Consider the following 16,184-nt stretch of genomic DNA (forward strand, 5'->3'; position numbering starts at 1 on the left):
CCTACACACCTCTCTGGATACAAGCAGGGTCAGAACTACCATTGTGGCTCCATATACAAGCAGGGGTGGAGCTGCATGGCTCCATTTTTGAGAAGCTTAGCCAGCACCCAGCCTGGCCAGCTGGAACACGTCTCCCTGCCTTTTAAAGCAGGGAGAGCCATTCCTGGCCATGCTGCAAACAGAATTTGCTTGCAAACGGGGCATGCCGCCCTGTTTGCGAGCAAAACCACACACCCTGCATCTGACATCAGATGCACGGGGCATGGCTGGGGGGAGGGGTGCTGAACCGGAGCTGCCACTGGCCTCCCTACGCCACTGGATACAAGTATGTGCCACCATTTATAAAAATGCAAAATGGCAACTGGTTCTTTCATCTGATGTTTGGAGATAACTCCCCTACAGAACTTTTTAACCCATAAAACACACAGAATATAGCATGCTACAGAAATGCATCACAGTGATATCATTATAATTATTCTCCTTTATTATCATTGTTCAGTTTGAAAAAGGAGCCAGGAGTCACAAGTAATGCTAATTGGCACATTTGCTTTATTTATTTTTTTTAAACAAACTGGGGTTATATTTTCATTCTGGGTTTTTTTTGTTTGTTTTTTTGTGGGGGTTTTTGCTTTGTTTTCTTTTGTCTCCTTTAGTTCATTCCATCATCACATTGAAAAAGGGAGAAAAGAAAAAATGTTTGTTCTTTTCTGTTTGTTTTTCTTAACTCACTCAACAGGTTTTGGACTCCTCAGATGAATGTTAACATTGCACACACACTTGGAACAGAGAGAGAGAGAGGGAGGGGGAGAGAGAGAGAGAGAGCACGTGCGCACTCGTGGTAGGCAGACAAACACACGCACGCGCAGATCAAAGAATTCTGATACAGTGCAAGAATTTTCCCAAAATGATTGGATCATCATTACCAAAAAACTCGCCATAACAACACCAAGAAACAAAATGTTTAAGCCACACTGTTTGACTGGGATTTTTCCTGCTTTTTTTTTCTTTAAATGTTTGCCACACAGAGAGAAAAAAGGTTAAGTGGGGGAAAGAGGGGACAAGGAGGACAGACAGACTCACAGGCGTGAGTGGGAAAGGGGAAAAGTGGTACAAGGAAGGGAGGAAAGGAGGGAGGGAGGGGCAACAGGGAGTCATTTCTTAATGTTCAGGCATTTTCTTGGTCCGCCTTGCTCTCATCTTCTTTCACTTCTTCCTGCTGGGCACTTTCAGAAGGTTTGGTTTCTTCTACAGCATCTAGGAGGTACAATGCAAAACTGTAAGGAAACGTGTGGATTAAAGTTCATGGCTCTTGTTATGAAGAAACTGGAAGGCATAAATTGCATGAGGTTTGGGAAGTTCATGTTTGCTGTATCTAGACTGTCCCAACTGTAAATAGTTTCACATTGAGCATGTTCTTGCTTCCCTGTCTCTAACCACCTGGCCTGATGCCTCACCCACTCCCTTACCCTTTCTAGGCACTGCTATGAATGAAATGAGGGTTTTAATATAAACAAGGGGTTATAAACCCAAAGCGGCAGGGTGATTCATTACCTTGAATGAATTAACTATGCTAAGTAAAATTAAACAGAATACATGTGATGTGACTGGCAAATAAGACTGGAAGCAGAGGGCATTCACAGCACCGCAAACAAATTAAGCAACCAGTATCGGTGTTGTATAGAAAAAGGAAGGAAGGGAGCAATAGTGGTGTGCCCGGACCCATCCGGAGCCATGGAAAAGGCCTCCGGACCGGTCCGGAATTTGGCCGGTCCGGCAGTCCGGCAGTGGGGGGGAGTGTCACTTTAAGGGCAGGGGGTAGTACTTACCCCTCCCGCCGCTCTTCCCCCTCCGGCGCTTGTTTTTAAACAAACATTTTTGGGGCAGCAGGGTTCCTCCCTGCCGCCCTTGCCCCCATTGTTGGCTGCAAAGCTCTAAAGTAAGTAGAAGCTGGCGCTACGCATATGTCACATGCACACGCCGCATACGTCACACACACACACACACACGCCGGCAGCAACAATGGGTGTGCGCACGCCGTGCCGGGTGCATGCGTAGCGCCAGCTTCTACTTACTATAGAGCTTTGCAGCCAACGATGGGGGCAGGGGTGGCAGGGAGGAACCCTGCCGCCCCAAAAACATTTGTTTAAAGACGAGCGCCGGAGGCGGAAGAGCGGCGGGAGGGGTAAGTACTACCCCCCCACACCCTTAAAGTGACACTCCCCCAGTGCCGGACCACACCTCCGTGGTTGCGTGCACATCCCAGGGAGCAACTGAGATAAAAGAAGCCTGAAAGTAGTCTGGGTCAAATAAGAATCCAGTCAGAGGAGCCCAGAGCAGTGAGAGAAGTTAAGTCTCCCTGAACTATAGCAAGAGGGCATTTCTTGCATTGGTACCATTTACAGCTCTCCTAATGCATAGTAGTTCTTTAGGAAGCCCCTTCATTTTGCTGTACAGAATTCATTCAAGGCAGTTCATCTGTGCACATAGGAATTATGATGTTTGTTCAAAATATACAGATATTTGTCTTGCTCCAGCAGGGCGCCGCATTTTTTTTTTTATGGCTTTGTAATTGTTGATTGTATCCAAAGAAAATAAATCGTTACTAAGCACCGATGAAGTCAGTGTGATAAGCTAGTCATGACTACTTTAAGTGCCATTAATTTCAGTGGGCATTAATCATGACTAATTTTCTTTGGATGCAATCCAGTGTTTCCCAGATGGTGGTTTGTGGTAGAATTGTAATGCATTACAATGGAGCTGTTTGCTCCATATCTGGACATCAGACAAGCTTTTGCTCCAAAAAGAACAGTAATTTATTGAAATTCAGTGGTAGAGCACATGCTGTGCATATAGGAAGTGCCACGTTCAGTCACTGGCATCTCCAGATATGGCTTGGGAAGACCTCTGTCTGAAACTTTGGAAAACGGCTGCCAGTCAGTGTAGACAACATTGAGTTAGATCAGGGCTGCACAACTTTGGCCCTCCAGCTGTCACTGGACTATGATTCCCATCCACACTGCTGGCCAATAGTCAGGATGAGGGAAGTTGTAGTCCAACAACAGCTGGAGAGCCAAAGTTGTGCAGCCCTGAGTTATATGGACCAAAGATCTGACAGCTCCCTATAAACACTTCTTTTCAGAATCCACTTTTTAAAAAACCTCCCCATCCATTCACAGCTTTCGCAAGCTCTACATTGCTGCTTCCCACCTGCTGCACTATTAAACCAGAAATTCACAGTCATTAAAGCTTATCTGAGAGTTGCATGCCCCTCAAGAGTAAAGTGCTGCGAGGTTCCAAGCACTAACGCTCCGAGAATCACTGTGCAGTAGGGATGAGCATGATCCGGTTCGGTGCTCCTTTTCTGGAGTGCAGAACCAGTTTGGAATGCTGGCGTTTGAGCCGGTTCAGAGGCAGGGGGCACTTAAGGGTCAGGGAGGGTGCCCTTACCTCCCCCCCCCACAGGCACTCTTCCCAAAAGTGTTGGCGTGGGGCTGCAGCATACCTCCCTGCAGCCCCGGTCAGCATTGTACCAGAAGTGGACAGTGGACAGGCATGCCGTGCGCAGAAGCATCAACCACTTCTGGTACAACGCTGACCAGGGCTGCAGGGAGGTACACTGCAGCCCCACGCCAAGGCTTTGGGGAAGAACGCAGGTGGGGGGAAGTGGCAGGGGAGGTAAGGACACCCTCCCTGCCCTTTAAAGGACCCCCTGCCTCCCAGGAGTGCACAAACTAGTTAGTGTACATTCCTAATGTGCAGACCTCTAGGTAGATAAGATATAAACTACAGCACATACACCGATTTCCTGGCATGGTTTCTGAAGAACACCTGCTGCTCGGTGCATCATGTGTTTCCGTCAAAGGGCAAGGATGGTGTACAGAACCATTTATCAGTAAATGAACGAGTGCTATGAAGAAATACAGCTGTAGTTGCTATAAAACTGAGCCAGGCAGGAGGGGCAGCAGTTCTGAAAGAAGGCAGCGGTCCCAGCTGCCTTCACCTATGCTATGCGCTAATGGCTTGTAGGCTTTGCTCCAAGTCCTTCTAGTGCCCTACATTGGTGAAATTAGGTTGAGTGGATTTCCGGGTAAAAGACAGTCTCTTGGGATCTGCCCAGTTCTCTTTGACTTGCCAAGATTAATTAAATTGGAGCAGACAACAGCACATTGCCACTCATCTTTTTCCTTTTTTCTTTTTGGGCTGGTGGCTTTTTTGCTTTTGCTTTTGCTTTTGTGGGGTTTTAAAATTATCAACCACACTGCCAGTGAAAATAAATCATATCAACACTCTGGATTCCTTATAAGAGCCTCGGGAGATTTGTCCTAGACTGTTTTTATATTTACTGCTGACACCACTCACTCAGAAACAACCATTTAATTCCCTCAACATTCTGCATCAACCACTTGATTAGCTTGTGACATGTTCACCTTGACCTTTGCACTGGCTATTAAGACAGGGTCTGGTCTAAGAGTAGGTAAGGCAGCTACTTTGCTGAAGCTAAGCAGGTCTGGTTCTGGCCAATGTCTGGATAGGAGACTGCCTATAAACCCCATGTATGCTGCTTTGAAAGGCAGAATAAGGACATAAGTACAGCCCTGCTGGATCAGGCCCAAGGGCTATCTAGTGCAGTATCCTGCTTCCCACAGCAGTCCACCAGATGCCTCTGGGAAGCCCACAGGCAAGAGCTGAGGGCATGCCCTCTCTCCTACTGTTAATCCCCTGCAGCTAGTGTTTAGAGGCATCTTACCTCTGAGGCTGGAGGTGGCCTATAGCTAGCAAGACTAGAAATCATTGATAGACCTGTCCTCCATGAATTTGTCTAAGCCCATTTTAAAGCCATCCAAGCTAGTGGCCATCACCACATCCCGTGGCAGAGAATTCCTTAGCTTAGTTATGTACTGTGTGAAAAAGTATTCCTTTTGTTAGTCCTAAATTTCCTGGCAATCAGTTTCATGGGATTAAGGAATAACAAAATATAACACTGGCTGACATCTTGACTAACAAATCACTGGTGCAACAGGAGAAGCCCTGGTGTAGCAAGAGTTCTTGAAGAGTTCCAGACTTAACATTGCACATTTTGTGTGTTTGTGTGCATGCATGCATAAGCGCAAGGGGGATTTCAGTGACCTCCCCTCCTCTAGAAGCCGGATGTTACTCAAAAATATGTCCCTGAGGGCTGCATGACCCTCAGGAACATATTTTTGCATGGCGTAAAGCACTTCATGAGGAAGAGAAGGTCATTGAAATTTGCCCCCACCACTGAGGCAGCAGTTAGCTGGATTTTTCAGAAGCACCAGTGCTTTTCCCTTTGCATTGGTGCTTCATTAGCTAGGTTGTCAGCCATTTATTCTGCAAAACTCTCTCCTGTACTTTGATAGACTTAGTTTAGGAGGCTGAAACCTAAAGAATGACAAATCTAGCAACTCCCACTAACACTTTAATCAGGATCCCCCAAAGGCAACAACATGGCCAGAACAAGGACAGAGATTTACTGGGGGTAGTGGATCATAGATTGAGTGGATGGCTAGGGAGCTGCCCATGTTATTGTGATTCTGCAGTCATGTGTTTGCAAACATCAAGGTAGGAAGAGGGGAGAATGCTTGCGTGGGAGCTGAGTAGGATGTTTTTTCGCCCACCCTTGGTAAAATGTTGGGGACATAATATGGGCTGGCCACACACCTGTCCTATCCAGCTCCCAGCTCCCACATGACCGCTCTTCCCTTCTCCAGCTTGATCTTTGCAAATACTTGGCCACTGATTGGGAGCATGCACAGCTCTTCTACCTTGGCTGAGTGCTCCTCTCCGACCCGTTTTAGGATTATGAGAACAGTCCTACTGTTTTCTTAGTTGATCACTATCATCTGGGTTCCAGATGTCTTTTTAGTCATGGTTGCATTGCACAATGGGAGGATAGTCTTAGAATGGTAAGGCTACTGAGTCATTCTCACATATACATATGTGGTCTTGATGTAAAATAATATATCTCAGTATTTAATGGGAGAACAGTTAATAGTTTGATGTAAATAGATTTTAACCCTTGTGCACCAAACCATCTATAACTGTATTCTAAAGGCAGCCCTTTTCAGACATTGAGGCTATTCTCACGACCAGCAAAAATCGGGCTAGGAGAGCCTAGCCCGATTTTTGCTGCTCATGTAAACCACCGGGCTCGCAGGCCCGTGGTTTACAAGTGGCTAACCTGCTTGAGAAGCCCTCCCCTTAGCCCATCTGGGGTTAACGGATCATGTGCTGCTGTGGTGCAGCTCTGCGCTGCGGCAGCTCACAAGGAGACCCCTGACCGAGAGGTTAAAAAGCAGCTTCCCGGCTCAGGGGTCTCTTCAGCATGCTTTGCGTGCTCACGCAGGGCATGCTAGAACTTCCGGGGGCTGCGCTGTCCCGGAACTCCCAAGCCCCCGCCGGCTCCATGATGGAGTCGGCAGTTGGGTGGGTGGCGAATCTGGCCACCCAGGCAGGGCTTGCTGATTGTCTGTGGGTAGAGTGGGCTTAGCGGGAAATCCAAGACCTTAGAACTATGACCATGCAAGCCAACATTACTGCTGCTTACATCAAATTTTCCTCTCAGTTTTCTTTGATTCAATATTATCTGAGTCCAAGGTAACTATAGACAAGCAGGACTTCTATCTCTATCTAGTTTGATAAAAATAAAACTGTGCTAAATGAATATTACCCACTCTTACAGGATATTTCCTTGCCTATACTAGATTTTTTTTTTTAATTGCCAGTGAGATTTTACAGGAGAATCAGCGCAAAGGTAATCTGAAGCATGTTAACATGTTTTTTTTTAAAGTAGGAACTAAACTTTGAATGAAACATTATATGGGAAAATGTCCACTGGGAAGGTAGAGACATTTCCACATGAAGAAAAATATAGAGGGGCAGGACTACAGCTCAGTAGTGGAGTGCATTGTTTGAGTCCCAGTTAAAGGGACTCAAATAGCAGTATTATTTTCAAATGGCATTTAAAATGCCCCAATATATTTCCTATCAACTGTGGAAGAGCAGAGAAGTTTGCCAAAGTTATTTAAAATTGTAGAGTTATTTAAAATTGTACTGTGAAACCGCTAGTCACAGTACTCAAAGACTGGAGCAGATGGTCCATCAGTCTGATCTTGTTACCTTGTATCATATTTATTGTTATAATAATTTTGTTGAAGTACATAAAATAAATTATAACAAAACATACAAAGAACAGCTTACGATATAAGATAAAATTCCCAAATACCCATGAACCATAGGACACGTACTCAATTATAGCAATGAACCTACAGCAAATACAGACAGACTTCGCTAGAAGGCTTTTTTTGCCCAAATTATATTTGAAGCAGCCCATACCTATTAAAGATAAGATGGAACTTGTTTACCAAGCATATATCATTACTGATTAACATAGCACCAGTGGGCAAATATGACCTGTATTGTATTGTTATAGTCTTGGGAATCATAACTCTGCTTTAAGTATCCCTGGGGATTTCATCATTGCAAGGAATGAGCTCTTTCTCATGATTGGTGAGAAAGGGCTACAGGGTCAGCAAAGAGAATGCCTTAAAAAGTGTGCCTCCCTATAGACGATCAATTTCTGTTTGTTCGGCAGGCGGATCGGACACCCAGACGATTGCCTGTTCTGCTGCCTGCCGGTAGCTCGGAGGGTTGGGGTACTGGGACATGTGGCCCCAGGTCAGCCCCCAGAACTCCCATAATGCACTGCGCAAGTGTGTGGTGCATTATGGGGATCCCCCTCCCCTCTCCAAAACTGGCTGGGAGCCCCGCAGTCTGCCAGACCCAGCTGCTGAGCTGAGACAGCACCATCCGCTCCATCCCTTCAGCCTAGCTGGGACTGACTGCCATTTGGCTCCTCTCCTCCCAGAACTGTCACTGGAAAGCAGCCATTCTACCTGGCCATTATGTAACTTCATTATGTAACTGTATGGAAGAGCTGTTTGCTGAATCAATATTTTCTTCTTCCTTCCCCATTCCTTTTTCTTTTTTGCATGTCTCTTAATTGTTATAGAATGTAAACTATCTTGAGTACTTTGGCAGAAAGGTGGTATATAAATGCAGTAAGTGCATGAATAAATTTTACAGCCCCTCCTCCCATCAAAGCTGAAGGTAACAAATTCAACAGTATGGCTGGATTGCTGCAGAGCAAATGCATCATTTTGACTAATTCAGAACCTAACTGGGCAAAGAGGCATTTTTTGCTAACTGGGCAAAGAGGCATTTTTTCAAAGTGTTGGCTATCTTTTATATTTAGCAGGGCGAGAGCAACTGTCCCTATTCAATCCCAGCACAGCCTCTTTCTCAGTGGCTGTTGCTGGTGTCTCCTTTGTGTTTCTTTTTCAGTTGTATAAGCCCCCTGGGACCAGCTTTTCATTCCTTTCGCTATGGAAACCACTTTGACAACTTCCCTTTGGTTGAAAACCAGTATATAAATATTCTAAATAAATAATAAAATAAATAATTGTGGTCTGGCTATTTTATGGGAAACTTTTATGGGAACCTTTATGGTCCAGTCACCAAAATATGCATATTACATGATGGATCATTTCCTGTCTTCCCCACTCCCTTAAAGTTGTTCTCTGGTATATGTATTTTCCTCAGTCTAAAAGAGCACATGGAGGGGGGAAGCTCTTTGTGCTGTCCTGAAAGATGCTTGCTGTTCCCTGACCCAATTAAGCGCTCTCCAAATCCATCGAAGCAACCACCTCCCTGCTTCATTAATCAGAATAGATGGAAGCTCAAATTGATACTCTTCCCCCTCCTTTCCGCCTACTCCTTTCCACAGGAGTAGGAAAAGAAACTCCATCATGTGTCAGGTGTGTGTGTTGTGTGTGTGTGTATTAAATGGAAAGGAAGAGGGAGGCAATGTAGGGCCTGTGCTTTTCTATGTTAAGGGGTTGTGAAGGGGAACTAGAATCACAGCGCCATTGCCAAGCAGCTCTCACAGTGTCTAGACACCAGCTGCCTGGTTGCCATGGAAACCCTCCAACTTTGGCTGATGGGCAAAAGCAGTAATGTCTCTCCAGAGGAATCAGTCAAGGGGCGGGGGGAGAAAGGGAGATGCTCTTTGTGAATCTGATGCCTTAACCCTGTTACAGTGACATTCGCTTTCTGGGAACAGGGGAAAGACAGGCTTACCCCCATGGCTTCCCACACAGCCACCTTTCAGCACAGAGACAACCCCTGACAGCTGCGAAAAATGCCTGGGATTTGCCTCACTGCTCATATCTCTGTGCATCCCCCCCACACACACACCACCACCCACTGTCTCTACTCTCTCTGAGTGCTTGTTTAGTACATCAGAGCTTCCTCCATCGACACAGACACCTTAATTGCACCGAAAGAAACACCCCCAGGGAGGAGATGGCAGACTGTCAGGTGCATTTAGTGTGATTCAGAAGGAAGGGTCTGCCTGAGGAATGCCACCCTCGCCCTCCCCATTTGCTCTCTAGCTTCTGAGAAAATAACACACCACTCAGCCAACAGGAGTCCTATCATCTTGAAGGATTAGTTCAGCGTTGTACTTGCTTTAGTGCCGTCAGCAGGTAAGTGAGCGCATGCAGTGCAGTGGAATGGGGTGGGAGTATAAGGAGGGTGTGCCGTTCAGATATGAGACAAAAGCAGTCCTGTACAGTAAGAGTCACCCTATCTCATGATCAGAGGCTTGGGCAGGAGGGCGCGTGGGGAGGAAGGCTACAGAAGCTTACCTCCCCCGGAGACGACCAGGTCCCAGTTGCTCAGCATGGATCGTGCACCCACACAATCCGCTGCTGCCCCAGACTGTGCTGAGTTGCAGGGGCTGGGATGCATCGTCCCAGTCCACAGAAATCCCACAATGCACTGTGCAATGGTGCGGTGCATTGTGGGAATCAGGCGGGTACCCCTCAGCCTTTTAGCACTGGCTGAAAGCAGTGCTCAACCTTGTTTAACAGCCAGGCTTCATAGCTGGGTCTGCCACTGAGGCGCTACCGGGAGCTGCATGGCTCCTGGCGGTTCTGATGGGCAGCCAAGCCCGAGCTTAGCTGCCTTAGCCCTGTCTTGGCTGCTCATGAGAGCAGCCTTTAGGTTGAGGATCAGCATCTCACATCCTCGGGGCCAAATCTGGCCCCCTAAAGACTACTTGTGGTCAGTGTGGTGTAGTGGTTAGAGTGCTGGACTAGGACCAGGGAGACCCGAGTTCAAATCCCCATTCAGCCATGAAACTTGCTGGGTGACTCTGGGCCAGTCACCTCTCTCTCTCTCTCTCTCTCTCTCTCTCTCTCTCTCTCTACTTTACAGGGTCATTGTGAGGAGAAACCTAAATCTGTAGTACACCGCTCTGGGCTCCTTGCAGGAAGAGCGGAATATAAAATGTAACAATAATAAAACAATAATACTTGCTGGTCTTCTATTTGACAGCTCAGAGGCAAAAGAAGTTGTCTGAACATTCCAAGACATTTTTCTGCCTGAGTCAAAGGACAATATGATACATACACCCATATGTGGATGGGTGCTTAGCCTTCTTGCAACATGTGAACACTCTCAGACTATACCAGCAAGTCAGCCAGTCGCAGCAGCTTGCATTGTGAAGGGAAGAGGAAGAGAGAAAAGATATGTTCCAGTGGGCTGAGGAGAGAAACAACATGCTCCAGTGGGATGAGGAAGTTTCATGGCAGTGGGCAGCCAGGCACTCTTCTGTTAGGGTGGTGGCAGAGGAGCTACTGCTTGCTGTCACCTGTGTCCTCCCTTGTACCCATGCCTGAGGTGACTGCCTCACTCTGCCTCATGGAAGAGCTGCCCCTGGCAGAGAATGGTGGCTATGGCATGGAATGCACTGGCAGTTCACACTGGGCAAGAGGCAGCTGTCTGGCCTATCATCTCCTTCCCTGCACATTTCTTCCAGTAAATCAAATTGCTGGTTATGATTCTAGATATTCTGCAAACTTTAAAATAAAAATTTAAAAAACCAGCACTAATGAGGGGAACTAAGTGTGGCTGCACTCCAAATATCTTATGTGAAATACTTAAAATGTATAAGCCTGCCATGTCAAAAGCATGGGGGTTCATACCAATTAATTATCATTAGGTAGGATTTTCCTCCTACTTTGTTCCAAAACTGGGGATAAAATCTAGGTAAGGCATGCTCATCCTACGCAGCTGATTGACAAACAAGCTCCCTGCCTCCAACCTTGCTTTTCTCTAACACACAATCAAATACCGGGAGCATGCACAGCTCCCGAATGAGGGTAGGAGGCTACGGTATATAAATGTAATAAATAAATAAATACATACGTACATTCGATTCAGCATACTGTTACCCTGTAGCATATGGTTCACCTTCTTTAGTACAGCTACTTGAGGTGTACCTTGCATTCGGTATGTCCACACCAGCCCACTTCTGCACTGTTTGTAAATGTTGCCAGTAGTTTTCACAATCCACACCTAATGACATACTCTAGTGATGCACAGCTTTTAAAAATAGTTTTTGTGTTCCATGTATGGAGAGCACACATTTTTCTGTTCCAATAATTTTAAGACCCCATTGATACAATGACTGAGACACAATAATAAGGATGTGCATGAATAGAAAATTGTGATTTCTTTTGCGTTCATATTTGAACCTGTATCCAACCTGCTTGAAACCAGGTTGATATGATTTGGACTTGATTTGATTCTAATCAAATCCAAATCAATTTGACCTGTGCTGTGTGGGGGGTGGGATGGGGAGAACCTCATTTAACTGCTTTTAAAAACAAAAACAAAGATGTGCCATGGTGCCCCCCCCCATCCCCTTAAGACAAAAAAGGGGCCATGATGGGGTTAGCCCATTGTTTCTTGACTAGAACACTGGTGTTTTTGCATAAAACCCACCAGTGTTCTAGCTAAAAGAACACCGGGTTATCCCTTTAAATGGCCTCCTTGCATCTGTGGTTAAGGGCGGCTCCATGCCTTCTTTCTCAGAGAAATGGCAGGTAGCCACAAGGGGATGATGGGTTGGATCACCACCTCCCCTCCACTGCAGGCTCTGCACAGTAAAGGTAATTTTGGGGCACCCCAGCTCCTCTTTGTTTTTGTTCTTAAAGGCAGTTAAATGAGGCTCTATCCCTCCCCCCTCACCCCATATAGTAAAAATCAAATTGATTCCGCTAGATTCAGTCCAAATCTGGCTGATTTAATTCAACTTCAGAACGAATCACCTCTTTTGGGGGTGATTCAATTCGAAGTAGAAACACTCAAATCAGCCAGATTCTATTTGCAAATCCCTACACAATAATCAACGGCTTATTTACCAAAAAACTGTGAATGTGAGAAATGCTGCAAAAGAGACATGAATATGAACTGCATCAAGGAGACCTTCTGATTCAGAACAATCTACCTATCCTCTGTTCCTTTGTGTATGGAGATGAAGTGAGTTAGGGACTCCTGATGAATCTTCCCTCAGAGAGAAGCATCTGCATGATATTTCTACCAAGAATAGATTCTGACTTTACCACCACCACAGCTGGAAAGTATTTTGCACATTGAACAGCTTGAATATGCAGGCCTGGATAAGTTTCCAGCTGTGGGATGACATCTGGCAGCTGGCAAGACTAGGTTGCTTGTACAAGGCGTTTAAAAGCTATTTCTACCCCATGTGGTTGCTTCATGCAGATCATTTTCTCTAGTCCTTTGGAGTGTTCATTTTTAAACTCTGAAAGGTGCCTGGAAAGAAGTACATAAGGACTTGAGCTGAGGCAGCTAAGATGGATGTTTGAGGTTCCTACTTTTCTTCATTTTCCCTAGTAGCAGTGATTTGAATGCAGCTTGAAGAAATGGTATAGTCCCAGAAGAATGTTACACAGCTTAATCAGACCTGAGTTTGCCATTATGGCTGGGATTCTCAAATGTGGGTCTGCAGATGTTGTTGGACCACAACTTCTATCATACATTGCCATTGTGGAACTCATGTTTAGGAACCCCTGCTGTGTAAGACATAAAGGCAGAGGTGTTTGCTGTGGTATGCTTTCCAAATCAAGATGCTCAAAAATGGTGTCTGTCTGAGTCCAAAACTAAAGTGAAGGTAAAGTATGCCACCTAGTCGGTGTCAACTCCTGATGACGACAGAGCCCTGTGCTTGTCTTTGGTAGAATACAGGAGGGGTTTACCATTGCCATCTCCCATACAGGGGTGTAACTATAATAGGGCAAGGAGAGACAGTTGTCTGGGGACCCACTGCCTTGGGGGCCCCCCAGAGGCATCACGTGACTGACTCCCCCAGCCACGCACCCGCCCGGGCTTCCTTGAGTAGTATTCATCCTCCAGAACTGATGTGAGTGTTAAGACATGGAGCTACCAGAACAGCATGTCTTTCTCTAGTACCATTAAATGACTTGCATCGTCCACAATTTACAAAACCTTTTAAAAAATAATTTAGGATGATGTTCTATTGTGGCACATAGGTTATTTATATAAAATAAATTTTACTATGCTTTTTGTTACCACTATTCAGCCTCATTTAAGATTTCTTTACTTCATGAGCTGAGCTTCAGTGAGGGGGGGCATTTTAAAATCTTGTCTCTGGGCCCACTACAACCTTGTTATGCCCCTGCTCCCATACAGTATGAGATTATGCCTTTCAGCATCTTCCTATATTGCTGCTGCCCGATATAGGTGTTTCCCATAGTCTGGGAAACATACCAGCAGGGATTCGAACTGGCAAACTCTGGCTTGCTAATCAAGTCATTTTTCCACTTTTCCATTACGTAGTGCTGCCCTATTAACTTACTGAAGAACTTAACTGTCATGACAAAGAAACAAATTATTGAGGCCTTGCTCCAAAAAAACATTTCCAGTTTCAGTAATCCCATAGTCAGTTACAAGACGTTTATATTTACAGTACATACAAAACATTTCCCTTATATTTAGCAAGCAGACAGCAACTGTCCATATTCAACTCAGCATAGCATTTCTTCATTAGCTGTTTGCTTGTGTGTCTCCCTAATCTCTCTTTTTAAATTTCAAGCCCTTTGGGACAGACGCCCAACTTTTCATTTTTAGCCTACTTTCTTTAAGGAAAGTAAGCTTATGAGATCACCCGGCACTCTGTGTGTGTGTGTGCCCCCTTGTATCCTTGTGTGTGTCCCCATGCTATCAACTTTGCAATGCCTGGACCAATATGAACAAAAGTGGGTACAGTTGTAGGGACCCATAGCGACACCTCATAGTTTATGATTATGTGATCCACGACAATTCAAGATGGTGGATGTTTAAACATTTGAGGTGCAAGTGGGCTAACTTGTGATCTTCCTAACCAATTTGAACCAGATTTGATACAGCTGTAGGGACACATAGGGATGGTTCAATGGTATAGTATAGATAGTATAGTATAGATAGCTCAATGGTATAGATGTTATTTGCCCTGATTCAAGATGGCAGAAGCATGAGCATTTGAGGTACAAGTGGGCTAACTTGTAGACTGCCTAACCAATATGGACCAAATTTGGTGCAGTTGTAGTGAGTGACACAAAGGGATAAGCAGCATAGTTTGTGATGGTGTCATCCACTCCAATTCAAGATGGCGGACACATGAATGTTTGAGGGGCAAGTGGGAGCTGATTTGAACCAAATTTGGAACAGTTGTAGGGACACATAGGACCACCTCGAAGGCATAGTTTGTGATGTCATCCACCCTGATTCAAGATCGCATATGCAAGAACATTTGAGGTACAATTGGGCTTGTGAACTGCCAAACTGATTTGGACCATATTTAGTCCAGTTGTAGGGCTAGTGAAAGGAAAGTAGACAGATTAGTTCTTACGAAAACCACTTCTACTTGCTATGAAAACTGCTTTGAGAACTCTTTTTGTTGAAAAGTAGCATCTTCTTCTATATTATTATTATTATTTCTTGTTTACACAGTCAGACAGGTGTTATTGACTGGTTTGTTTTATCCTGACATCGAGTCCTTCCCAAGGACCTGGGATGGCTGAATTTTATCATCAATACTGTTGGTTATTATAGATATCGTCGCAAAATATAGGCTGTTTCCAATAAAGTTGCTTTTTGTAATTGGCTGTTGGTGATTTCTGTGGCCCCTATGGTGTTGAGGTGCTCTTCAAGTTGTTTTGGAATTGCACCTAGGGTTACAATTACCACTGAGATTATTTTGGTCTTTTTCTGCCACAGCCTTTCAATTTCAGTTTGTAGATCTTTGTATTTTGTGATATTTTCTATTTCTTTTTCTTCTATTCTGCTATCCCCTGGTATTGCTATGTCGATTATTTGAACTTGTTTTTCTTTCTTCTTGACTACAGTTATAACTGGTGTATTGTGTGGCAGATGTTTGTCTGTTTGTAGTCGGAAGTCCCATAATATTTTTGCATCTTCATTTTCAACTTTTGCTCTTATTGCATTTGTTCTTAGTGCCTGTTCTTGTGCAGCTAGTATTAAACCCACTGTTTCTTTCTTCAAGTTGCCATTCTTAAGCCATTGGTGATGTCTGATTTTCCACTTATATTGTGCAAATATTGACCATGCAGTGGCTTATTTTTCCATTTTACTGCTCGGTTCTCGACTTGTTCTTTCTTGTAGGCCTACTTTGTTTCATTGGTGTTCGATAGTTTCGCATTATTGACCATTTGAAGTGCATCTTCTTCACTGTCCTTGATATATTCTTCAAGGCCTCTTTTCTCCTCCTCCACTGTTTGATGGACTTGCAGCATTCCTCTTCCACCTGAGCTGCGAGGGAGGTATAGCCTATCTACATCACTGCAGGGGTGCAGAGCATGATTGATGTTCATGATTTTCCTGGTCTTCCAATCTAGCGTCTCTAGCTCTGCCTGGGTCCAGTCTATTATTCCTGCAGTGTATCTGATAACAGGTATAGCCCAGGTGTTTATGGCTTGTATGGTGTTCCCGCCATTGAGTTTGGACTTTAGGATTTTTCTAACTCTCCTGATGTATTCACTTCCAATTTTTCTTTTAACTTCAGTGTGTGCAATATTATCAGCCTGGAGAATGCCCAAGTATTTGTAATGTTCTTTCTCTTCCAGGTTCTTGATGTTGCTTCCATTGGGCAGTTCTGTTCCTTCTGTTTTTGTTATTTTTCCTCTGTTCATTATTAATGCAGCACACTTGTCTAGTCCAAACCATTGCTATATCACTACTGAATATACAGACAGTGTTTAGCAGTGATTCAATTTCTGACT

General features: G+C 44.8%; 1 protein-coding gene and 1 long non-coding RNA gene across 2 annotated transcripts in view; one reads left to right on the plus strand and one right to left on the minus strand.

Moving 5' to 3' along the window:
• Positions 1 to 463: 463 nt before the first annotated feature.
• Positions 464 to 16,184, minus strand: part of GAP43 (growth associated protein 43) — a 116,942-nt gene continuing 101,221 nt past the window's right edge. Inside the window, exon 3 of the mRNA XM_053311907.1 lies at positions 464 to 1,254. Coding sequence (XP_053167882.1) covers positions 1,166 to 1,254 — 89 coding nt within the window. The 3' untranslated portion in view covers positions 464 to 1,165. The remainder of the gene's footprint in view (positions 1,255 to 16,184) is intronic.
• LOC128351891 (uncharacterized) lies at positions 9,021 to 10,966 on the plus strand. Its single transcript, XR_008320101.1, has 2 exons — positions 9,021 to 9,563; positions 10,417 to 10,966. It is a non-coding gene; the product is annotated as an uncharacterized LOC128351891 (long non-coding RNA).

This window comes from Hemicordylus capensis, chromosome 3 (genome assembly GCF_027244095.1).
Source record: "Hemicordylus capensis ecotype Gifberg chromosome 3, rHemCap1.1.pri, whole genome shotgun sequence".
In the NCBI taxonomy this organism is placed as follows: Eukaryota; Metazoa; Chordata; class Lepidosauria; order Squamata; family Cordylidae; genus Hemicordylus; species Hemicordylus capensis.